General features: G+C 53.3%; 1 protein-coding gene across 2 annotated transcripts in view; it reads left to right on the forward strand.

The window, feature by feature from the left end:
• The first annotated feature begins 4,050 nt into the window (after positions 1 to 4,050).
• Positions 4,051 to 24,652, forward strand: part of COL6A2 (collagen type VI alpha 2 chain) — a 36,448-nt gene continuing 15,846 nt past the window's right edge. The window contains exons 1-17 of one of the 2 annotated variants that reach the window (XM_049875061.1): positions 4,051 to 4,185; positions 14,749 to 14,890; positions 15,192 to 15,790; positions 16,023 to 16,043; positions 17,831 to 17,896; positions 19,163 to 19,216; positions 19,312 to 19,356; positions 19,858 to 19,884; positions 20,129 to 20,155; positions 20,247 to 20,291; positions 21,033 to 21,086; positions 21,669 to 21,731; positions 22,351 to 22,413; positions 22,591 to 22,680; positions 22,969 to 23,031; positions 23,489 to 23,551; positions 24,215 to 24,277. In XM_049875061.1, coding sequence (XP_049731018.1) covers positions 14,776 to 14,890; positions 15,192 to 15,790; positions 16,023 to 16,043; positions 17,831 to 17,896; positions 19,163 to 19,216; positions 19,312 to 19,356; positions 19,858 to 19,884; positions 20,129 to 20,155; positions 20,247 to 20,291; positions 21,033 to 21,086; positions 21,669 to 21,731; positions 22,351 to 22,413; positions 22,591 to 22,680; positions 22,969 to 23,031; positions 23,489 to 23,551; positions 24,215 to 24,277 — 1,458 coding nt within the window. In that variant the 5' untranslated portion in view covers positions 4,051 to 4,185; positions 14,749 to 14,775. The remainder of the gene's footprint in view (positions 4,186 to 14,748; positions 14,891 to 15,191; positions 15,791 to 16,022; positions 16,044 to 17,830; positions 17,897 to 19,162; positions 19,217 to 19,311; positions 19,357 to 19,857; positions 19,885 to 20,128; positions 20,156 to 20,246; positions 20,292 to 21,032; positions 21,087 to 21,668; positions 21,732 to 22,350; positions 22,414 to 22,590; positions 22,681 to 22,968; positions 23,032 to 23,488; positions 23,552 to 24,214; positions 24,278 to 24,652) is intronic. The other variant, XM_049875060.1, reaches the window with a different exon arrangement.

The raw sequence follows: 24,652 nt of genomic DNA on the forward strand, positions 1-24,652 counted from the left end.
CTAAAACTCCACTGAAGCTCATGTCCCAAAGACTTCATAGGGTTTATCTCCCACCGTCTGGGATGCACATATCATGCCAAGGTCTCCAGCACACTGGCTTCCTCTTGCTCGTCCTGCCCAATCAGCACAATGCTGTCACTGTCATGCATCAGTGTCACGGTCTGTGGGATGTCCAGGTGGTCCAGATCTCTTCAAAATAATGACAAAGGGGAAGTTATGGCCCTGAGGCTAAACTGTAAATGTGTATTGTTATCCCTTCCATGTGAAAGCGAACTGTTTCTGATTGGAATGGAAAAGAGTACGAGCACCAATTGATGATCTTATTAATCTGGTCTATTAATGAGACCACCTCCAGCACAGCAGGGCTACTACCTGGCTAAGCCTGACTGGCCTGAAGTCATCCTCAGGACCCACTGATTTCTGCAGGGGCCAGGCCAGTGAATTAAATGGGGCCATGTGGCCCCACCATTCCTGCATCCTTTAGGTCTTTAATGGTGGTGCCACCCGCCCAGGATGTGATACCATTTGTGATTTACTATCTTGATCGGTGCGTGGGCAGTTCCAGAGGTTTCCCCTTGGCCTTCCCCAATGTGATACCTCTTGACCTACGGGACAGGAACCGAAGGTAAACCTTACTGCAACAGCCGAGTGAGTCAATTACAATTATATGCTGAGGGACCAGGGAAAGGACCGCTGGGATGTCTGCTGACTGATGCCCCATTCCATGTTTCGGGGTCACAGCTTTTCCCAACCAGGGCCCTGACCTTCACATATCAGACATTTCAATATATCTGAAGCTGAGTGGAGCTGTCATATCTTTGTTGCTACTCAGCCATATCAGCTCTTCCACTGCAGGAGACAGGGTCTCTTTGTACCACCAAATAGGTCTTTCACTGCTGGTTAACTGCCTCAGTCTCTCATACCCCTCTGCAGGGACATCAACGCAACTCAGCAGCAACCAGCCAGCCCCACTGTTCTGTCGTAGCCTTCTAATGACCGAATCACCACACCTTAGGACGTTCCCTTCACTGGACCTCTCCCCAGGTCACCATCAGTGAAATCTTTAACACTGAGCCTGCAGGACCTTGTGCCAAGGACTTATCTGTGTCCCACATACCAGCTGGGACAGCATCTTCTTTGCCTTCTGGTGGTCCCAAGTCCCCTTTTCACACCTATTTCTCAGACCCCTCCTGCACCACTTGTTAATTGAGGTCCTCTGAGAAGCAAATGCCAAGATGGGGTTAGACAGAATTAGAGATTTATCAGGGCAATGCCTCGACAGATACAGGCGAGACGGCTGAGGACAATGTGGGACTCAGACAGTGATACATGTCTGACCCTGTGAGATGGGAAGAGTCTCAGCCTGCAAAGCAGTTCTTAGACAGCTCTGTCCAGGCAATGGGGAGGCCTGGAGCCAAAAGATCCCTTAAAGGATCCCACAGCTTGTGGGACTGGGCCTGCATATATACCCCTGGGCGCAGCCTAGGCAGGAGGCAGGAAGTGCAGCCTCAGTGAGAATGTTCAGTGGATCCAGAGAGCAGCAGCTGGGACCTTCAGTCAACTGCACTCCAAAGCAGGAGACCTGAGCCTTTCATTTACCCACCTAGCTGCCACACTGCCACACGTTTATGCACAGACACACCACATTCACACACTCAAATGCACATACACACTGTCCACACATACACAGGTATGTATACCCATACACCACACTCACGCTCACATATGCACTCACACACGCTTATACACAGACATACACCACACTCGCTCACATATGCACACTCACATACATACATTCAGACACTGTTGTACACACTCTCACATACCACACTCACACACCTTCGTTAAAGTCTCATGGCACCAGGCACCCTCCACATGGTGCCAGGCATGAAAGGCCACTGTGAGGAGGAAAGGCGAGTGACTATTGCTGCCCTGGGGCAAGGTGGGCAGTGGAGGTGGAATGCGAACTGATGGAGGGGCTACATGGTGGCCTAGCCCAGAAGGCAGGGCTCTGGGAGCTGGGAGCTGGTGGGAATGACAGCGGATAGCGAAGCAAGGCGTTTCGGGGACAGTGCTGACTGCCCCGTCAAGCAGCTGCCTTGGTAGCATGTGCCTCCCTTTGCCTGAGCTGTTCCTCCATTGCTCAAGCAGAGACTGCTGCTGCGTGATCCCAGGGCAGACAGACACCTCCACTGGACCCCTGCCCTCAGGACCTTACCACCAGGCCAGGAGATAGGACTCAGGACATGAGAAACAGGTACAGAGACTGAAAAGAGATGGTCAGGCTTCAGGGGTAGGGAGGCCCTGTGGCTAGAGGGTATGGATGCAGGGAGGCCACCTAAGAAGCCCTAAGTCTGTCTCCTCTTAGGGAGACATGACTAAACCAAAGATTGGCAAAAAATGAACTTCTGAGGCTGGAGCCTCCAGGATGAACCTGAATATGGTCTGTCCCAGAGCCCAAGGACCCCCAACCCTGCCTACACTCACTGGGCATGTTGGGCTGCTGCTCCAGGGTGGGGAGTGGGGATCGGGACCACAGCCCCATCAGCCACAGCCCTGCCTGGGATCCCTCCTCTCCCTCTCCTAGGAGTGGGGCCTCACAGAGGCTCCAGGGCCCAGAACCAAGTCTCCAGTGGTGCTCTGGGGTACACCTGGCCATCATTATCTGGCCCTGGGCCACCTCCTGATGGTACTCGAGGCTCGGACTGTCCTGGCCACCCTCAGTCCTTCCCAGCTACCTCGTTCACCACTGAGCGTGGCCATCTCACACACCAGGTCACATCCGGTTTCTGCAGGAGCACCGAGAGCTGGGTGCCCCGGCGTGATTGGAGAAGGAACATGGCGTCAAAGTCCACAGCAAGAGGGATCCGAGTGTGGAGAGCCCACGGCACAGGGAGCCCACAGCTTGGTGGGGGGTGCCACGGAGCACCGCGCAGGAGCCCAGCGCGCGGACACACATTCTGACCCGGCGGGGCCACGGAATTGCGTGTCCCTGACGAGAAGAAAGGCGGGAGACCAGGCTGGAAGGTGGCAGCCTTTCGTGGAGCCCAGTACCGGACTCCCTCAGCCTCTTTGCCTCACCTGAAAAAAAAAAAAAAAACCAAACTAATTGCGGCTGAGTCGATTTCTACTCAAAGCGACCATATAGGACACAGTAGAACTGCTCCATAGGGTTTCCAAGGAGCACCTAGTGGATTCGAACTGCCGGCCTTTTGGTTAGCAGCGGAACACTTAACCACTGTCCCACCAGGGTTTCCTACCTCACCCGAGTTAGGGGGCAATCACCGCGCTCTGGCCGGGCGAGGAGGACCCTACGGCGCCACCCAGAAGCAGCTCCTACCGAGAGGCGACTCCTGGGGACCCCTCCTCGGCCCTCGGTGAACGGTGCTGCCCCCAACGCTCCAGCGCCCCACCCAAAAGTAGACAGGACCCGGTCGCAGGGCAAATGGGGCTGGGGGGCGGGTGCAGGCAGCGCCCGCTGGGCGGGAAGTCCCGGCAGCAGCCAGCTCGGGGCGCGGCCGACGTGGGTATCGGGCGAGGGGGGACGTGGCTGGAGGAATGTGCGGATCGGCGGCGGGGGGAGAGGAGGAGACTTCGACTTCGCCCCGGACTATTTCGCAGCGAGGTGGCAGCCCCCGCCCCCGCCCGCGCGCGTCTCCACGGGGCCGCCCAGCTCCCTTCCCTGCGGTCTCCCCCCGCCTCCCGTCGCCCGTCGCCCGCCGCGTCTCCCTAGCCCTCGGGGTCCCCGCACGGCCAGCCCTCCCCCGCCCTCCGGCCTAGCCCCCCTGCGGGCCCCTCCCCCACACCGCTGCCGGGTCTCCCTGCTCCCCCGGTCTCCCCAGCAGGGCGCCTGGCTCGGCCCCCAGCCTCGTGCCGTCCACCCACAGCCCCTCCGGTTCCCTCCTGTTCTCCCCAGCTGGCCCCCTCCCGCCAGCGGGTCCCGCCGCCCCCCGACCGGCCCATCCGCGGGGCCGCAGCGCCCCCCGGTGGTAGCGCGGTCGGGGCGCGCCCGCAGCGGCGGGAGGGGGTTATAAAGTGGGCGGCCCCGCCCGCGGTCCCCTCCCTCCAGCCCACTCCGCGGTCCTCTCCCACCGGCCGACTAGGCGCTGAGTCTCGGGCGCGCAGGACCCGGACCCTCCTCTGGACGCGTCCTTCGAGGGCGTCGGGCCGCCGCGTTCGGGCCAGGTAAGCCCCCGCTGCGCCCGGTGCCCTGGGCGCGGGGACAGAACGGGGCTTGGGAGAAGGGCAGGGCTCGCTGCCGTCGAGGACCTGTTCTCACGGCTCCCGGGAGCCCGGGTGTGCGCGGCCGCTTTGACTAGAATCTCGGGTCTCGGACACGAAAGCGGCCAGGGGAGCGGGGGCACGCCCGGAGGGGGTATCCAGATAAAGGCCCGGCCACAGCCAGGACCTTGCTCTCTCCTCTGATAACGACCCCAGGAGCTTGGCTGGCCACACTCGCTTTTGCTACCCAACATTTAAACCACTTTGCCCTCACCCGGAGCTCCCCCGTATCCGCGCCGTTTGTGCTTGCTGCTGTCCCCTGACCTGCCCCGGCAGTGGCATCCAGTGCTCCGAGTTATCAGTGGGGTGCTGCCAGCCCACCCCACTTGACCTCTTCTGGGATAGAGCTGGTCCGGTGCTGGTCTAGGGGTCTTCCTCTCTGTTCCTGAGTGCAGTGCTAAGCCTCCACAGTCCCCTGGCTGTCTGCTGGGACAGCCCAGGGAGGTCCAGCCGCCTCTCCAGCCGCCAAATGTCCCCAGCTGGGCTCAGCATTTGTAGTCACACCCAAGGCCAGTTCTGGGCGTTTGATTTCGTTTCTGACCTGTGGGATATCTTATGAGTGTTGGGGAGCCTAAGTCACCCCCACTCCACTTGGACTTGTAATCAGGCCCTGGTCCCCAGGGCGCCGGAGAAGGGTGTCTCTTCCTCCTTCTGGAAGAAGTGGTGGGGCTGCAATGAGCTCCTGGAGGACTGGCCTCCCTGGCACTCTGCGAACAATAGAGGGAGGGCAGGGCCCATGCCCTGAGGGATGGGGTGGGGTCACCTGGGGAATAGAAAAGAGCCCACCCTCCCACTATTTCTCCAAGGCTGGACCCAAAACACTGGGCAGACCCCAACCTGTAGAGTGGGTCTGAGTGAGGGGCTGAACAAGAGAATCTAGCCAACCTTGGACTCCTCAGGGGGCAGTAGCAGAGCCCCAGAGGCCCAGCACCCACAGTTTGTATGTGGGGGCCCCAATTATAGAGACTGTCTCTACTGATAGTAGTAACAGCACCACAACACAAAGTAGCAGGGGGGGCCTGGAGCCCTCAGGTGTGCAGGATCAGTGCCAAGTGCTCACCTGGGGAGCATAGTGGCCCTGTGCTGGGAGGAAGTGGGCACCCACCCACCCCGCCCCAGCGACCGTCAGCAAGTAAAGGATCAATTGCTTTTAGGGTGATACACAAACAGGAGGTTCACAACTTTCTCTGTTGGTGGTGGTGGTTGTTTTTTCTTACAGTAATAGCTCTGGTGGGGCAAAAAACCATCTTACATTTAATTTTTTTTAATTAAAAAAGTTTTGGGGTTTATGTCATTCAGCTTCACAAAGACAGTGAGCAGAGCATTTGTATCTTGGAGGGAAAGACTTGTCTTCGGGGTCAGTGGAAGGCAGGCCTGAAGGCACCCAGTCAGGTCGTGCAACTTGGACTGGGCACGGGGGACCCAGGGGACCCCAGGTGCATCCTCTCTGTGGAATGCACCTACTGTTGGGGGGGGCCGGGATCAGGCAGCTCTGATGCTGTCCCCGTGCATGTCGTGGAGCGGAGGAGGGGCAATTGTTGGGGGCGTCTGCACTGCAAGCACCGAGAAGGCAACACCTACCACTTGGTGACCTCTGGCACAGGAAGAATGCCCAGAGCCCTGTACGGCACAAAACAGGAAACGTGGGAGTCAGGGGCCTGCTGGCTCTTGCACGGGGCAGTGCGGGGAAGAGGTGGCGTCGGCGAGCACTGGGCAGCTCTTAGTGGAGGGGCCCACCTAAGGTACCTGGGGGCCCATGGGGAGTCACTGGCAGCAGGGCTGGCCTCAAACGCTGCGCTTAGACGGAAAATAGACCAAGCGCCTGGTGGGGGGCCACTGCGCTGAGCCAGAGGCTCGCTGCTGGCCCTGCTCAATGGTGGGGCCTTCAGTTCTCATCCAAAGAATGAAGTCAGGCTTAACAAGCCCACCCTTCTTACCTAACAAGGCTGCTGGGAGTCTCCAGGTGCACGTGCCGTTTTCACAGCCACGAAATGCTTCATATGGTGGGAAATATTGCTCATGATCATTTTATGGAAAACACAGATAGTTGGTTCTTTCCTTTGAAGCATAGCCTCGTTTTAATGAGTCACCCCCTCCATGGTTCCATTGCATTTTATGCAAAGCCAAGGAGGTGTCCTGGTGTGAGGCCCCCCAAACAAAAAGCAGGGTGATGGGCTGCTGCTCATTGAAAAGGAAGGGACCTGGTAGTGCCTGCCCTCAGGGCTTGAGTCGGGACTTGGCCATTTTATTGACCAGTAGTTTTACATCCGATTGCACCTCTACACTCTAAACACACTGATGCTCCACCCAGACCCCTGGATTATCCTCTTGGAAGCAGGTTGTACACCATGTAATGAGCGGATGTGGGGGGCAGGGGGAGCCTGTTCCTAGGAGAGCAGCTTCTGGGCAGGGATGGATTACCCAATAAGCAAGGCACACACAGCTGAATTGTGCTTATTTACTAATCTGTAGCACACAGAAGCAAGGATGGCGAGACTGTGTCTCACATACTTTGCACATGTTGTCAGGAGGGATCAGTCCCTGAAGAAGGATATCATGCTTGGCAGAGTGCAGGGTCAGCGGAAAAGAGGAAGACCCTCAGCGAGGTGGATTGACACAGTGGCTGCAACAGTGAGCTCAAGCATAACAATGATTGTGAGGATGGCTTGGGACCTGGCAGTGTTTCGTTCTGTTGTGCACAGGGTCGCTAGGAGTCGGAACCGACTCACGGCACCTAACAACAACAACAACAAAGCGCACTGTTTCACCTGTTTTTCACATCAAAAATGTTGTGAAACCCATGTGAAATTGTGTGCTACAGATTAGTAAGTAAACACAATGAAGCCTGTGGGTGCCGCGCTTACTGGTTAATCCACCCCTATTTCTGGGTTAAGAGGTCTAAAAGCATTAAGGCTTTCAAGCATGTTGTCAGACATCAGCCTGAAAAGTGATGTCAGTTCACCCGCCCACCCAGCACTTCCCAGAGGGCAAAGAACTTGAGCTTGTTTCCAAAATGGACCAAAGTGTCTTGATTTTCTTGTTTTGCCAATTTCATAGATGAAATAGAGTAACTTGTCGGTTTATCGTTTGGGTTTTAGAGCAGCACCCATATTTTATGATGACCCACCCTCCGTAGTCTTATTGTGACTTGTCTACTTGTGATTTCACCCAGGTTTTAATGGGGTGCTCATTTTTTACTGATTGGTAGGAGGTTTTCAAGCCTGACCCACGCAAATTCTTGGTCATGCTTTGGGAAGACTTTGACCTAGCTCTTGTTGTGTTTTCACTGCTCGTGTTGTTTCTGTCGTACTGGTGTTCATTGTGGGAGTCTAGTCATCTAGAGGAAACCTTGGTGACACAGTGGTTAAGAGCTCGGCTGCTAAGCAAAAGGTCGGCAGTTCGAATCCACCAGGCGCTCATTGGAAACCTATGGAGTGGTTCTACTCTGTCCTGTAGGGTCGCTGAGTCATCTAGACATTTGCTAGAAAATGACACCATGTTTGGTAGAGGGTCAGTGAAAATTGGGAGGTCCTCAGTGACAAAACAGCCACAACAATGGGCTTAAACATACCAGTGATCGAGAAGATGGCACAGGACCAGGCAGTGTTTTGTTCTCTTATACATGAAACAGGTAAGTCAGAGCCAACTTCACGGCAGCTAACTACAGCCATGCGGAGTGCAGGCTCAGAGCTACACAACCTGGGCTCAACCACACTCTGCTATTGCTAGCTGACACCCTTGGGCAAGTTACATACACTGGGCCTCAGTTTCCTCGTCTATAGAATGAGGATGATAATGGTACCTACATCCAAGGGCAGTTATGAGTGTTCAATGAATGGATGCAGGAACAGTGTCTGGCGAAGAATAATGACAGAAGATCTTTCATTGTCATTTTGTCCCTTCTGTTTCTTCAGAGAGTTTTTGGTTCATTTTAGGAACTCAGATACTTAATTCTCCTGGGTGCGACATGTGAGGGAAGGGTCTACCTTTATTTCTAGTTACATGGTAAGCCCTTGTCCACTACTCAGAAAGGCCACCATCACGTTTCCTCAATTCTTGTATGTTCTTGTGCCCGTTGTTGTGTGGTCTGTTGGTCTGTTCCAGGACCCAAACCAAAATTGCTTGAGACTGTAATTTTGTTGTATCATTTGCACTTGACAGAGCAAATTCCCTCTCGTGCTTTCTTTCTCAGATACGCTTGCTGATTCTTCCAGGTGAATCTTACATTCATTTCATCAAATTTTACCAGCAAAAAAAGCAAATGAATTTCTTGGAGCTTTTAATCAAAATTGCATTTGACTGTAGATTCATTAGAAATAATTTCCATTCTTAAAAACTGTGTTTCCCATCCAAAACCAGGTTTGTTGCTCCAGTGTGTTCATCAGGAAGATTTCTAGTTTTTTTAATAAGACCTGCACATTCTTACTAAGTTTACTCCTTGGATTTATGTTGCTTTTCTTGCTAGTGTGAGTAGTATCTTTTTTTTCCTGTAACATTTTTAATTGGTTGTTGCTGATCTAGTACAAAATCAATTCGATTTTTGTAAATTTTTCTTCTAACTGGCTCACTGAATCCAACCTCTCTCTTTCGCTCTCTCTTCGCACACTCTCTCTCTCTGTCTCAGCTTTGTTTAACAAATTTTCTCGTGTTTTTTTTATGTATACAATTCCATCTGTGGTAAGCACAGTTTTATTTCTTCCTTTCCAAGATTTATACTTTTTTCTTTTACTTTTTACTGTCTTATTGCATTGGCTTCCAACCCAACAGTGAGTAATAAAGTGAGATAAGCATTCTTTGTCTTTTTTTTTTTTTTTTAACTCTAATGGGCATTCCTCTGGTACAGGAGTGTTTAACCCTGGGTTAGGTTCATGGGTGGACTCCTTGAATTAGTAAGAATTATTTCTGTGTACATTTATGTCAAGCAAAATTGTCCAGATTCTTAAAGAGGTCCATGACCCACAAAGAACCACTATTTTAGTTTTTCCTGTAAGATATGATGCTGGCTGTTGAGCTGAAATTTATATTTTTTACAATGTTAATCCTACTCCTTGTTTCTTGTGAGTTTCTTGTCATCATCCTTTTTAATCAGAAATACGTGTTTTAGGGATCTATTAAAAAGTTTACATGATTTTCTCTTTTTACGTTAATGTGACTTACATTAACATAGTTGCGAGTGCTGCAGCATTGTATTTTTAACTAACTTCATTTTAGTTCTGGGTTTTTTATGGTATTTTTTAATATGCTACTGGATTTGATTTTCTAATGTTATTTAGAATTTTTGCAACTATATTCAAAACAGACTTATATGTAGAATTTCTTTTAGGGATTGCCTTTATCAGGTTTTGATCTCAGAGTAATGCCATATTTCAAAATGAATTAAAAGGAAGTTGTTTTTATTGTTGTTTCTGGTTTTTACTTGTAATGTTCTGAAACAGATTAAATAACAGAGAAATGTTTTTTCCTTCACCCAGAAACCATCTGGGCCAGACCCTTTTGGGGATGCATTTCCTTCCAGTGTTTTCATTCCTTATGAGGAAGAGAATCCAGTCAGTTCCCCCACCTCTTCTTGAGACCTTTCCGAGAAAATGGTCTTTCACATTATTAGCGTAGTGCTGCACTTTCTATGCTTTTAAGAGGATACCTTCCTCATCTATCATTATCTTGTTTTATTAATTCCTAAATTTGTGTATTTCTATATCTGTATTTCATATTATTTTTTATCTTGCTAAACATTTTTCTGTTTTATTGGCCTCATTTCAAAGAGCCAGCCCTTAGATGTATTTATTATTTGATTTGGGGTACTTTTTAATAAATTTTGTAGGTTTATTTTATTACTTTATCTTTTTTGGTTTCCTGGTATTCATTTTATTAGTCCCCACCCCTGTTGTTCACATTAATTTCTTATTTAGTAACAAAAAGTACTTAGGCTATATATTTGCCTCTGAGTATAGCTTTGGCCTTCTGATATTTGTTTTTATGTATAACATTCTTATTAAATCCTGCATAGTTTTCACAAGAGAATTTTTAAACTTCCAGGTACTTTGATTTTTTGGTTTTTTTTCCTGTCTTATTAATGACTAGTTTTGCATTGTGGCTCAGGAAATTTGACCTGTACAATTTTCTTTTTCTTTTTTAATTTATTGAAACTTCCTTGTAGCTTACTCTAGGCTTGAACTTTACAAAATTTTTTAAAGAATGCATATTCCCTATCTCCAGGTTTCCAAGACATAGACATATATAATATACACGTGTGTGTGTTTTATGGACATTATTCAAATCCTTTATGTTTAGGAAATATGTATCCCTACCTGTAAGTATCAGAGTTGTACAAAACATATTATTCAGGTTCTCCATATTTTTATGTGATCTGTCAATAACTAAAAAAGATGTGTTAAAATCTTTTACCATGATTGCATTTTCTCAGTTTTTCTTTGGATTTTCACAGATTTTGCTTTAGATAATTTTATGTGATGAAATTCAATACATAAAGGTTTTTAAATAGACTGTGGTCTTTATCTTTTCTTTTTTCCCATCATTTGTCCTTCTGCCTTAAATTCAAACTGGTCCATACAGTATTGCTCCTTTCTTTTTTCCTTTCATTTGCCATCACCCCTCCCTCCCCCATTTTCTTTGTACTATCTGTGACATTCTGTTTAAAGTATGACTCTCATAAACCTCATTAAGATGAGTTTCATTTTTAAGCCAATTTAGGAATGTTTGCCTTTTATAGGAGGATATTTTTATAAACCATTCACACTTATTGTCACAACTGACCTATGTGATATTTCTAGGATTTATTTTTATAGTTCATGGCTCTTCTTCCCTTCATTTTCTATGTTTTACTATGTCTTAGTCACCTAGTGTTGCTATAACAGAAATACAAGTGGATGGCTTTAATAAAGAGACGTTTATTCTCTCACAGTCCAGTAGGCTAGAAGTCTGAATTCAGGGTGCTGGCTCCAGGGGAAGGCTTTCTCTCTCTGCCCGCTCTGGAGGAAGGTCCTTGTCATCAGTCTTCCCTTGGTCTGGGAGCATCTCAGCACAGCAACCTCAGGTCCAAAGGGTGCACTCTGCTCCTGGTGCTGCTTTCCTGGTGGTACGAGGTCCCCATGTCTCTCTGCTCACATCTCTCTTTTATATCTCAAGGAGATTGGCTTAAGACATTATCTAATCTTGTATATCTCATCAATGTAACTGCCACTAATCCATCTCATTTCATCATAGTGATAGATTTACAACACATAGGGAAATCACATAAAATGGTGGACAGTCACACAATACTGGTACTCATGGCGCAGTAAAGTGGACAGATATTTTGGGGGGACACAGTTCAATCCATGACATACTATAATTCTCAAGTTTCTTTCCTTTTTTAATTGATTGTTATTCTCATCTCTGTTGGCTTCAGAAATTCCTTGAATTTTTTCAGGAATGATATGTGAGTGGCATAGATCTGAGCCCATTTACATCTGAGACTGTCTTTGTTATCCTTGTCCATGAAAGATAAGTTATGTTTGTTTTTTCCTCTCAAAACTCTGTAGTCATTGTCTTTCAGCATTTAATATTGTGGAGAAAAACGTGATGTTTTTTCTGGTTATCTGGAGTCCCTGAGTGGCACAAATCATTAAGTGCTCTACTACTAACCAAAAGATTGGTGGTTTAGATCACTCAGATGTTCCTCAGAAGAAAGGGCCAATGATCTGCTTCCAGAAGGCCATAGCCTTGAAAACTCTATGGAGCACAATTGTACTCTGCAACACATGGGGTCACCATGAGTCAGAATCAACTCAATGACAACAGATTATTGTTTCACTAGCAATCTATTGCTGTGAAGCAAATTACCTCAAAATTTAGTGGTGTAAATAATAAGCTTTACTATCTCAGTTTCTGTGGGTCAGGAATTCAGGAGCGGCTTGGCTCAGTGGTTTTGGCTCAGGGTCTCTCATGAGATGCAGTCAAAATATTGGCAAATGCCATAGGCATTTGACTGAGGCTATAGGATCCACTTCCAAGATGGCACACCCATGTGGCTGTTGGCTGGAGGCCTCAGTTCCTCGCCATGTGGGCTTCTCCAAAGGCTGCTTGAGTGTCTTCATGCTATGGCAGCTGGCTCCCCACTTAGCAATCAATCCAAGAGACAGCCAGGCAAAAGCCTGTGTCTTTTATGACCTAGCCTTGGAGGTCACCCATCACTTCCACAATATTGTATTGCCCATAGAGGCCAGCGATGATTCAGTGTGTAAGAGGACTGCGTAAGGGCATGAATTTCAGGAAGAAAGAATAATTGAGGGCCACCTTGGAGTCTGCCTACCACACTGCCAAATGATTTTTTTTTTCTTTATGTGTTTCCTGTATTTTGTTGTTGCTGTTGCGTTTTTCCCCCGTGTGGATATTTTTAGAATTTTCTATTACGTTTGAAATTCAGATTTTCCACCAGTGTACTTTGGTATGTGGGCCTCTTAATTAATTCAACTTTCCTGGTAGTTGATATGCCTTTGATCATCAGCTCAAGGTATTACTCTTCTGTTATTTCTTTAATTATTGCCTTCCCTAAGACTGTGCTGCTTTCTCCTCTTGAATATCCATTATATACTTTTTTTTTTTATTCTCTATTTGCAGAGTCCTGGTGGTGCAGTGGTTTAAAGCTCAGCTGCTAACCAAAAGGTTGGCAGTTTGAATCCACCAGCCACTCCTCGGGAACCCTATGGGGGTAGCTGTACTCTGTCATGTAGGGCCTCTATGAGTCGGAATTGAGTTGACGACAACAGGTTTGGTTTTTTTGGTCTATTCTCTACCTTGGAGCCCTGGTGGTGCAGTGGCTAAGAGCTATGGCTCCTAAGAAAAAGATCAGCAGTTCTACTCTGTCCTGTGAGTTGGAATCAATTCAACAGCAACGGGTTATTTTCTACTTCAGTAATCTTTGTGTATCATCTCCGTTATTTTATCTGCTCCCTCTGAATTCGGGATAATTTCTCAAACTTAGCATCTAATTAACTGATTTCACTTTCTTTAGTATCCAGTCTGGTGTCCACTGGCTCCATTTTCTTTTTCCACTAATATAATCACAAAGCTGGAATCTGAAAGCACCTTCTCTGATCCCAGCAATTTTCCCAGGGGTTGGAGTTGAGGGCACTTCTTTCCCAGGTCACATGCATCCCTGCCCCATCAAGTTTCTCAAAAGGAGAGGAGAGGGGTTCTGGGGAGGTGCTTTGATCTGCTGTGATGGGAAGAGAGAGCTGCAGGCAGCTGTATACTTATGCATTAGTGCTGAGATTTGTCCCCACCCACCTTCACCCCTAGTGCAGCCCTGAGGGTCTGTGTCGCTCTGCTGGGCTCTGTGACTTGCCCCAGAGGCCTCTACTCAGCCCTGGGCCGGGTGGGTCCAGCCTGGGTCATCACATCAACATGAGACGCTACAGAAGTACAGAAAGTTCTTCAGGGATTTCTCCTGGGAAGCTCCTCACCCCCAGTTCCTGGCCCCAGCACTTGTGTCTCATTTTGGGAAGACTTTGGCCATCTTGATGGACTTTGGGAGGAAATGCGGGGTGTGTGTACATGGTGTGGTGTGTGTGCAGGGGATGTGGTGGGTGTGTGTGTGCATGTTTGCAAGTGTGTGATGGGAGTGTGGTGTGTGTGCAGGGGGATGTGGTGGGTGTGTGTGTGCGTGTTTGCAAGTGTGTGATGGGAGTGTGGTGTGTGTGGTGTAATGTGGACTGGGCTGGCTCTCAGGAAGGGTCTCCCACACCCCAGGCAGCTCCCCCAATGTTCCCCAGCAAAGAGGCAGCTGCACCCACTGCCTGAGCCTGAGGCTTCAGCCCCCTCCCCCCAGGTGCATCTGCCTCTCTGCTCACAATCTCCCCCTTCAACCTCCTCCCTCAACCCACCGCCACTGTTTCCCCCCTCCCCAGCGCGGCCAGTGCTGAGGCAGTCAGACAGTCACACCAATACCCGCCCCAGCCCTGGGTCTCTCCATTCTTGTCCCCTGATACCTCTCCTCTCAGTTGCCCTTGGCTGACCCTTCTGCCCTGTGGTCACCTCTGACGAGGGTCACTGAGGTTCACTTCCACATGAACACACTGTCTACCTGTGGCACCCTTGCCCTGCAGGACAGGGATGAGCCATGAGCATTCAGAATCCCACCCAGATGAGCCCACAGCTTGCACTCATGTGTGCACTGTTTGTGGACCACAGACGGGGCAAGGGGTGTGCAGGCTCAGGGTGGAGAGAGTACCACGGTCTTCTCAGCCCAGGTGTTGGTAGCAGTGTGAGCCAGGAGCAGACACCATCTGTCTCCCACTTCCCTGTGAAGTGAGGAGCCAGCCCCATCCTGCTGGCCTCCACCATTGGGGGAGAAAGGCCCATCCTGCTGACCTCCATCATGGGTGGAGTGGGGCTTGAGGGCCGGCGGGGCACGGGGATGTGTGTGGTGGAAGTGCTGTCTGCAGCGACCTTTCCTCCTTGCTGCAGGACATCAGGTGGACAGGTGCTGCCAGGATGTTCCAAGGCACCTGCTGTGTGCTCCTGCTCTGGGGGCTTGTGGGGATACTCCACGCCCAGCAGCAGGGGATCACGTTTCCCATTGTCTCCGATAGAAACAATAACTGCCCAGGTACTGCCTTGTGGGACATGAGGGTTCATGTGGGTGAGGTGGGTGCAGCACCGTGCACACAAAGTCAGGGAGCCCAGGGGCTCTGGGCATAGAAGTGGCATTCAGGGGCCAGGTGTGGGGAAGTTGGGGGAGGGATGCAAAGCTTGGGAACACCCACGTGCATGGAGCCAGGCAGCAGTGAGCAGTGTGAGCCACGGGGGGCGGGGGCGGACCAGCCACGAACAGTGTGGGCTTACGCCACAGGCCCCCCTGCGAAGCAATGACCACATCTTGTCCCCCCGCCCTGCTCCCACACACACAGAGAAGACCGACTGCCCCATCAACGTGTACTTCGTGCTGGACACCTCGGAGAGCATCACCATGCAGTCGCCCACTGACAGCCTGCTCTACCACATGCAGCAGTTCGTGCCAGAGCTCATCAGCCAGCTGCAGGATGCCTTCTACCTTGACCAGGTGGCCCTGAGCTGGCGCTACGGTGGCCTGCACTTCTCTGACCAGGTGGAGGTGTTCAGCCCGCCAGGCAGTGACCGCGCCTCCTTCACCAAGGCGCTGCAGGGCATCCGCTCCTTCCGCCGTGGTACCTTCACTGACTGCGCACTGGCCAACATGACGCAGCAGGTGCGGCAGCACGGCACCAAGGGCGTGGTCAACTTCGCTGTGGTCATCACCGACGGCCACGTCACCGGCAGCCCCTGTGGGGGAATCAAGATGCAGGCTGAGCGGGCTCGAGAGGAGGGCATCCGGCTCTTCGCTGTGGCCCCTAACCCCAACCTGAATGAGCAGGGTCTGCGGGACATTGCCAGCTCACCGCACGAGCTGTACCGCAGCAACTATGCCACCATGAGGCCTGGCACCACTGACATCAATGAGGATACCATCAACCGCATCATCAAGGTCATGGTGAGCTGCCACAGCCTTGGGACTGGAGGCCGCACCCAGGCCACTGTCTACCAACCAGCTATAGTGGGGGGTGGTCTGCCCACTCCAGGCCTCAGTTTACCCCGTGTAAGGGAGGAGACCGGAGGAGGTGAGCTCAGGGCCCTGTCCACCCGTGTCCAGGGCCCCACCAGATGCAGCAGAGCTGGGCTGGGTCTCAGTCTGTGTCTGACCAGGCTCTCTCTGTCTTTTCCAGAAACATGAAGCTTACGGTGAGGTGAGTGGCACATCCTGGCTCTGTGTTTCCTGGCTCTGCCCTCTAGGATGTGGCTGACTGAAGATCACACTGCATTCCCACCTTCGGGGGGCGCTGGGGTGGATGGGCCAGTCAAACAAGAGGAGCAGGAGCCAGAAGTGTGTTCCGTGTTGGGGCGAGAGGCTCTAGCCACAGCCAGGCTGGTTTAGACCCTGAAGGTCAGGTTAGGGGTCACCACAAGCTTGGTAAGTAAAGGCGCTTAAGGTCTAGCCTCCAGGCTGGCCAGCTAAGCCACGGTCAAGGGGATCACATGGCTGCCTTGGAGCACTGTGTGTCCAGGGTGGTCCCTGCTCCCCCGAGGGTACCAGCACCATGATGTTCCCCCCACATCCCTGCAAGCCTCCGTTCCCACTCTCACACTTGGTTCACAGCACCGGGAAGGTGGCAGGCACCTGAGGCTTACGCCCCGTTTTAGCACACCTGTTCACAAACACAGGTTCAGTACTTCTCTGTAAACCTGCCCGGTGTACGCTCAATAGTTCTTTAACCCTCATTACTCTCAGTTGTTGTTATCAATCGAAATTTGGCCAAGGTTTTCCAAACCTGAAACAGAACCCTTGTTCAGACCTCGACCCCTGTAGCTGAGAGCCAGGCCCTCTGTGCTGGTCTTTGTGGGTGGAAAAAAAAAAATTTTTTTTTTTTTTTCTCCTCCTAGCACTTCCTTTACCACACCACCAGTTGTGCCTAGGGCCACCCTCTGTGGGGAAAGCTCCCTCTCCACGCTCTCCCATGAGGCCAGCCTGAGACCTCACAGCCTTTCCTTTGCCCTCTGGGAGCCAGCATTTTGGCTGGCAGATGAGCATAGCTCCCGGGCCATTGGAAGCTGGCCTCGCTTCCTGGTGGGGTACAGTCTTGGGCCATGTGGTTTATAACTCACTGCTTAGCCCACAGAGGTGACGGTTAGGACACAGGTATGCAGCCATGCCAGGCCTTCTACACTCAGACCATACAGTACAGCTCCCTACCTGGCCTGAGAGGGACCTCCTCCTATGGTGGGGCACGTGGAAGTGGGAGGGGGTGTTGTGGGTCACTGGCACCAGTGGAGGGTCCTCACTCCCACTTATCTCTGGGGTCAGTCTCCACATCCGCTGCCAGCCATGCCCATGAGAAGTCTAGGAACAAGGAGCACAGGTTTTAGGGCAGAGTTGGGAACAGGGGTTACCGGTGCCCTCTTAGGCTGGGGAAGCCCCTTTCTGTGTCACTGGGGCCTCAGGAGCACAGGTTAGTCTGTGGAGGCTGAGCTCTTTCTGGAGCTCTTACTTCTTTATGATTCTTACCCCATTCCGTGCCCTGACCCACATGATGACCTTTCTTCCCTGCCTCTGACCCCCATGACCAGACACCCCCACCCCTGCCCCCCATGACCTGACCTCCCTTCCCTGCCCCTCACCCCCATGACCTGACTCCCCTTCCCTGTGCTTGGCCCCCATGACCTGACCTTTCATGCCCCTGACCCCCAGGACCTGACCCCCAGGACCTGACCCCCCTTCCCTGCCCCTGACACCCATGACCTGACCTTCCCTGCCCCTGACCCCCATGACCTGACCCCCCTTTCCTGCCCCTGACCTGCAGCTCAGGGATTCCCCCTCCACACTGGCACACACACCAGACAGGGTATTGCTGCCCTGGAGTCTTAGGAGCCAATGGGTCCTTGAAACACCAGGCCACGCTTGTCCCCAGTCTTGTCTCTACCTCACAGGGAATTGTCGTGACCACTGGACTTACCTGCTTTTGTGTTCTTATTCCAGTGTTACAAGGTGAGCTGCCTGGAGATCGCTGGGCCGCCTGGCCCCAAGGGCTACCGGGGACAGAAGGTAAGATGCCCAGACTGCAGAGGGTCTACGCTGTCGGGAAGGGAAGCCCCTCAGCTGGCCATTGAGCTCAGCATTTAAAGCCAGCTATACCTGGTGGGGACACCCTGGTGGCGTAGTGGTTAAGTGCTATGGCTGCTAACCAAAGGGTCGGCAGTGCAAATCCGCCAGGCGCTCTTCGGAAACTCTCTGGGGCAGTTCTACTCTGTCCTGTAGGGTCGCTATGAGTCGGAATCGACTCGACGGCACTGGGTTTGGTTTTGTTGGTTTTACACCTGGTGGCACAGTGGTTAAGAGGATGGCTGCTAACCAAAATGTCAGCAGTTCAAACCCACCAGCCACTCTTTGGAAACCCTGTGGGGCAGTTCTACCCTGTCCTATAGGGTCACTAGGAGTCAGAATACACTTGATGGCAGTGGGTTTGGTTTTTTGGTATATGAGTCCCAATTTTTCTGACTCTGAAAGAGCTAAAATTCTGGGTTTGTCCACTTCTTTTTAAAGGACATACTCAGAAAGTAATTTTTTTTAATTGTCAAGATATGCCATTGAAATACTCTTGGAAAATAAACAGGTATGCTCAGATGAGTAACTAAAGCAGAAGCGGCATTACTGTTAATAACTATGGTTGTTAGTTGGCATCACGCACCCACCTTTGTTGTGCATTAGGTAATTAAGTTTAAGAATCTGGTTTGAATGGTCCTGCGTTCTCCGGACAACAGCAGTATATAAGAGAAATCCTTCCAAAATTCACCACCAGAATATCAGAAACTTCAACAATCCATGTCTGTCAAAAACTATCAAGAAAAACAGAGGTGGGCAAAGCAACTTCCAAAATGAGACAAGGACTTTAAAATAATGTTGCAAATAGAAGAGTTATTACCAAGTGGCTTCACGGTTCCTTCTCTTTCTGATCTCAAGTGGACATTGTCTAGACCAGCAGGTATCAAGATGCACTTTCCATCAGGATGATAGATCTCCAGGCCACGAGCCAAACTCTTTCCACTTCCTTATTCTGGTTTCTTCCAGGCCTGAGTGGTAGTGTCCAGCCACCACCACAGCCCTAGGAATGAATGTGCCACCAATGCGCAGCTTTGGCCATCCACAGCAGTGCAGTGACTCTAGTGTCTTATGGGTAGGGGTGTTTGAAAGTCATTGGACAGTCATTGGAAGCTGTCATGGTGATGGCTGCAGTTAGATTCAGAGAGGCAGCGAGGATGATAGTGACCATAGTGGACATCCCTTACCACTTTTCTTGTTGTCTGTTTATAGGGTGCCAAGGGCAACATGGGTGAGCCAGGAGAGCCTGGACAGAAGGGGCGACAGGTAAGTTTCCCCCCTCATTGACTCCCCCGCCTCCTCCTGGCCTCAGCACCCCAGGGCTGGGCCGATTGCCATGGCTCTTTGTTCTTCTTCCACAGGGAGATCCAGGCATTGAAGGCCCCATTGGATTCCCAGGACCTAAGGCAAGTTGTGGTCAGCCCCACTTGGGGACTAGAGACAAACCAAGGGAGTCTGGGGTCCAGGGTGAAGGGGATGAGGGGACGGCTGACACAAGAGGGCTTGGCTTGAGACTCAAAGGATCCACTGCTGACTGGGGGCAGCCCTCACAAAGAGCACCAGTTTTTTTAAGTCATAGATGTCTTGGCACAGCCCACCCCCCTGCCTCTAGTCACCAAGGAATTTAAGCACTATGATGAATGCCATCCAAAACTGGTGTCCGGCCTGACCCCACATTCATCTCTACCCAAGGCTGATGACCCTGACCCCAGGGCTGTCACTCACCATCACCCTCCAAGGCTTGTATAGAACCTTCCAGCATCTTCCAGCCACCCAACCCCGCCCACTCTCTCTCCCTTTGGCCTGCTGGTGTGGGCCCCTGGGCCCTCCCTTTCCTGGATTTCTGCTCTGTCTGGTCTCTCACCAGCAAGCCTCAGTCTAACGCTCTTTTCTTTCTTCCTGTTCAGGGTGTTCCTGGCTTCAAAGGAGAGAAGGTGAGATTCTGATTCAGAACACCCTGACCCTAATCAGGACACAGATGGAACCTCAGCCTCAAACTCACCCCTGTAACACCACTGCAAGTCCTGGAGGAACAGGGCTAGGCCTTTTGCTGGGGGTCGTTTTGCCCTGGGGGCTCTTCGCGCCTCACATTTGGCCTGGCCTCGAGCCCCACAGACAGCAGTAACAGTGTCTAGGACCAAAGATGCCAGCTAATGGCTTCACTTTCCTTCTGCACAGGGCGAATTTGGAGCTGATGGTCGGAAGGTAAGCGGGCTGGGCCAGGTGGACCCTCACCTTTCTGCTGCTTAAGGAAATACCCATCGGAGCTAATGGAGTCCTTCCTTCTCCCACCCAGGGGTCCTCCGGCCTTGCCGGCAAGAACGGGACTGACGGACAGAAGGTAGAGTAAGCCATGCACTCCATCCCAGGCACTGGGGGCTGGGCTGTGGGGCGTCAAGAGTTTCCACTATTGTAGGACAGACATAACATCGCACCACTGAAAAAGGCCTCACGAGTTCTGCCTGTCCCACACTCAGGAGCCTCCCCAAGCTGTCCATCCTTCCCAGGGGCCAGCTTTTGGTCCCTGCTTGCCACTGCCCACAGCTTGCAGCTGGGCACCCTGGGGCTGCTGAACTAGGGACCCCCGTGGGTGCTGGAAAAATCAGAACATGACAAAGGTGGAGTGGGCCCTGGCTCCTGAAAACCAAGGCCTAGATCCCCCAGGAACGTCCCAGCCAGCCCTGCAGAACACTGGGATCTGGCCTAGACCAGGCAGTTCACACACACACGCACACGCACATACATACATCGGGGGCTTGCCGTTCACACACAGACACGAGGAGGGGACCTGACAGTTCACGTACACACTCAGACACACCGGCACACGTGCACACATACGTGGCAGGGGAGGGGGCACTTCGGGCTCCTGTCTCCGGGCAGCATCCTGGGGACTGACTCCTGCCCCTCCCGTACTCACTACCATGACAGCTCAGACCTCAAAAGGCAGGTTCACAGGGCTTTGGCTGCTCATGAAGAGAGCACCACGGCCACCGGGCTTGAGTTTGCACTGCCGTCACCAGCATACAAGGGTCGCGACGGTCACCCTGACGCATCCATCTTCTGCTCTCTCTTCTCCTTCCAGGGCAAACTGGGGCGCATCGGGCCTCCTGGCTGCAAGGGTGACCCTGGGAACCGGGTAAGCACGGCTCTGTGTTCTGGGCGGCCTTAAACCCTAGGGGCTCAGTGCGGGCTAGTGACCCAGGAGATGCCAGGCCACCGGTGGGGTGCTGCCTGCCAGCCCAGGTGAGCTGCACTGAGGGAGCCGGGAGTCATCCATGCTTGGGCTTTTCCTACACGGACCCAGCACCTTACCTGGCCAGCTAGCTATTGCCTAGCCAGCGTCTGCCAGGACTGGGGTGGGGTTCACACCTGCAGCGGGGCTCCTGGACTCTCCACATGGCTGGCCCAGCTGCTCTGCTCAGGCAGGGGTGGATGGTTCTGGGCTGTTGGCACCCTTCTCTAGAGCAAACACCCTTTCAACATGGATTTCATCTCTGAGCCCCATGAACTTCTGCTGCTCCCTGAGGGAGTTTTTCCGAGACAGGGCCTGGCTGCATAGGGAAGGTGGGGCAGGGATGCCCCTGAGGCCTGGCATGGGGTGCTTGTCAACCCTGCTGCACCCTCAGCTGACCCTCTACTTACCCAGAGAACCACAGCTCATCTCCAGACCTAGCCACTCAGCAGGAGCCTGGGCTCACTTCTCACTCCCTCTTTGCAGGGCCCTGATGGCTACCCAGGGGATGCAGGCAGTCCTGGGGAGCAAGGAGACCAAGGTGCCAAGGTACGTGTCTGCGCTGTGAGGGTGGCCCACCACTCCAGGGCCTGTGGGACACAGCAGGCTGAGACGCCCACCGAGAAGCCTGTCTCTGGGGGCTGTGGGTCCCCCTGCCCAGAGCTTCACTGGCTCCCGTCCCACTTACGGGGACAGTGGCCCTGCTTAGAGGCACCGACCATAACCACCGGCCACCCTTCTGCCACCCAAGCCTTTCAGGGACTGCCTGCAGGAAGACTCTCAGGCACCTGTGGGGACTGCTGCCCACTTAGGCCACCTAAGGTGTCACTTTTCCCTGGCTGCCCAGGGACACTCAGGAGAAACAGAAGGCATTCACGTTTCCCCGAAGCCAGGGACCTCAGCAGGAGAAAACCTCAACCCCAAACTGCACACTCCTCCCCCCAAGCTTCAAGCCCCTGCACAGCAGCCACGTCTGACTAACTCTCCCAGGATGCAGGGATGGGGATGCTGACCCCACTAGTGGTTGAGGGTGACACTGCATGGGCAGCCCCGGCCATCCTAGGTGCTCTGTGGCCATCGGGGAGGCCCAAGTCCCAGCCCCGCCCTGCATCCCCCTGCTTCTTGCACTGCTGAGGGGGGCTGGGCTGATTTCTCCAAATTCTTCCAGGGGGACGCCGGCCGCCCAGGACGCAGAGGACCCCCAGGAGAAAGTGGGGCCAAAGGCAGCAAGGCAAGTCCCTCCTGCCCTGTCTACAGGTGGAGCCAGAGCTCCAGCCACTGTGACCAAGGCTGGTGGGGTGGGGCTCCACAAGCCTGGGCAGGGGAGTGTGGGGAGCTCCCACAAACCACAAACTGGGGCAAGCAGCACCCAGGAGGCTGTGGCTGAACTATCCTTCTCTCTCCTCAGGGATATCAAGGCAACAATGGTGCCCCAGGGAGTCCCGGCGTGAAAGGAGCCAAGGGCGGGCCGGGGCCCCGAGGACCCAAAGGCGAGCCTGTGAGTTCCCACCAGGCCCTGCCCTGGTGAACATGGCAGGAGGGGGGCTCCAGACTGGTCCCAGTGGCCAGGGTGGCAGTGCCCTGGCCTTTCCTGCAGGCCCTCACTGCTCACCCAGTTCTGGGCCTCTCAAAGCCTGACTTTCTCCTGCTCCTCTGCATGTGTGCCTCAGCATCCCCCGTTGCTGCAGGCATGAGTCAGAGCTGTCATAGAGAAACCTCTGAGTCTAGGGGTCCCGAGGGCTTTTGGTGGCAGCCCTTCTCCCATTGACACCTGTTCTTTCCACAGGGACGCAGAGGAGACCCCGGAGCCAAGGGCAGCCCTGGGAATGATGGCCCCCAGGGGGAGAAGGTGAGTGGGCCACGGCAGCAGACCCCTGGATCAGGGCTGCACTGGGTGCTGACCAGGGCCATCTCCACCCCCATGGCCCAGACGTGTGGGATCTAGATCTCTCCACCACAGAAGACAAAAGTAACTCCAGGACCTCCCCATGCAGGGAGGGTACTCCCCACGGGTCTGGGAAGGTAGGAGTTTGACAGGCCGGCCCACATCCCATGCTCCCTTGAAAAGCCTGCACAAGGCCCATACCATGAACACCATGCACACGTGTTCGTGCTGCACACTGCCCTACCACAGCGCCCTGCAGACACCCACACACTGAGGTTCGAATGTTACAGTGTACAGAGCCTTCCTCTGTCTGCAAGGAGTTACATGGCCCCGCCCCTGGTCCTGCCTCTGGGCCACACCCTGGCTCTCCAGTGGGACCCTGAGTCCCTGCTGAGACCCCACACTGAGCCTCTTTTCACAGGGGGACCCTGGCCCTGAGGGGCCCCGGGGCCTGGCTGGAGAGGTTGGCAACAAAGGAGCCAAGGTGAGTGGGGGCGCTGGGGATGGGGGATGGGGGAGGCAGAGGCCCGCAGAGCAGCCCTCCACAGAACTGGCAACCCACCCTCCCATCCCCGCACACCCCCTCCACTGCCCCATTCCCCCGACCTGCCGCTCAGAATGGGGCAGTGGCCATGGCCTGAATGTGACCAACAGCTCAAAAGCCCAATTCCCTGCTGGAGAGGGTGCACCTGGGACTTGCTCTCCCCTTCCCTACCATGCCACCCCTCAGCAGGGCGAAGGGCTGAGGTGAGACCCTCGAAGGAGGGCAGGAGGGGCCCCTGAGGCTCTGTGCCCCACCCAGACTCCTCCCCAAGTCACACCTAGACTCCTCTCCAAGCCCTGCCTAGACTCCTCCCCAAGCCCCACCAGGCCCCTCCCCAAGCCCCACCCAGGCCCCTCCTCAAGCCCTACCCCAGACCCCTCCCAAGCCCTGCGCAGGCCCCTCTCCAAGCCCCACCCCAGACCCCTCCCCAGACCCCATCCCAGACCCCTCCCCAGACCCCATCCCAGACCCCTCCCCAGACCCCATCCCAGACCCCCTCCCAAGCCCCTGCTGGTTGTGTGGCCAACTTCTGTGGTAAAAACAGGGTCTCTGAGGGCCCCTGGTCAGAGGAGATGATTGCAAGCTCGTTTCCTTTTTTTCCAGGGGGACCGCGGCCTGCCGGGACCCAGAGGCCCTCAGGGGGCTCTCGGGGAGCCAGGGAAGCAGGTTAGCCCAGGCCTCCTGGGAGGGCCCTCATGGCCTCTGGGGCTGGCCCTGTGCCCCGACCCACCCACGGGCCCACCTCTCTGCCCTTCACTTCACTGCCCTCCCTCCCACACCCTGTTGTGCCACCTGCATCCTCCTCTCCGGGCAGGACAGGTGGCTGCAGGTCACTGGCCCCATGACCGCACTAGGGCAACAGAAAGAGGAGCTAGGAACCCTGGAAGCCAGACCAGCCCCTCTTCATGGACCTCACACGCCCCTCCCAGGCCCCCCAGCACCCTCTGTAGTTAAAGGAGGAAGCTGGCCCTGAAGGTCCCAATCCTGAGCAGGGCCCAGGGCTTTCCCCATGCCCTCACCAACCTGACACCCCACCCCACT

The sequence above is a fragment of the Elephas maximus genome, chromosome 2, assembly GCF_024166365.1.
Source record: "Elephas maximus indicus isolate mEleMax1 chromosome 2, mEleMax1 primary haplotype, whole genome shotgun sequence".
Lineage (NCBI taxonomy): Eukaryota > Metazoa > Chordata > Mammalia > Proboscidea > Elephantidae > Elephas > Elephas maximus.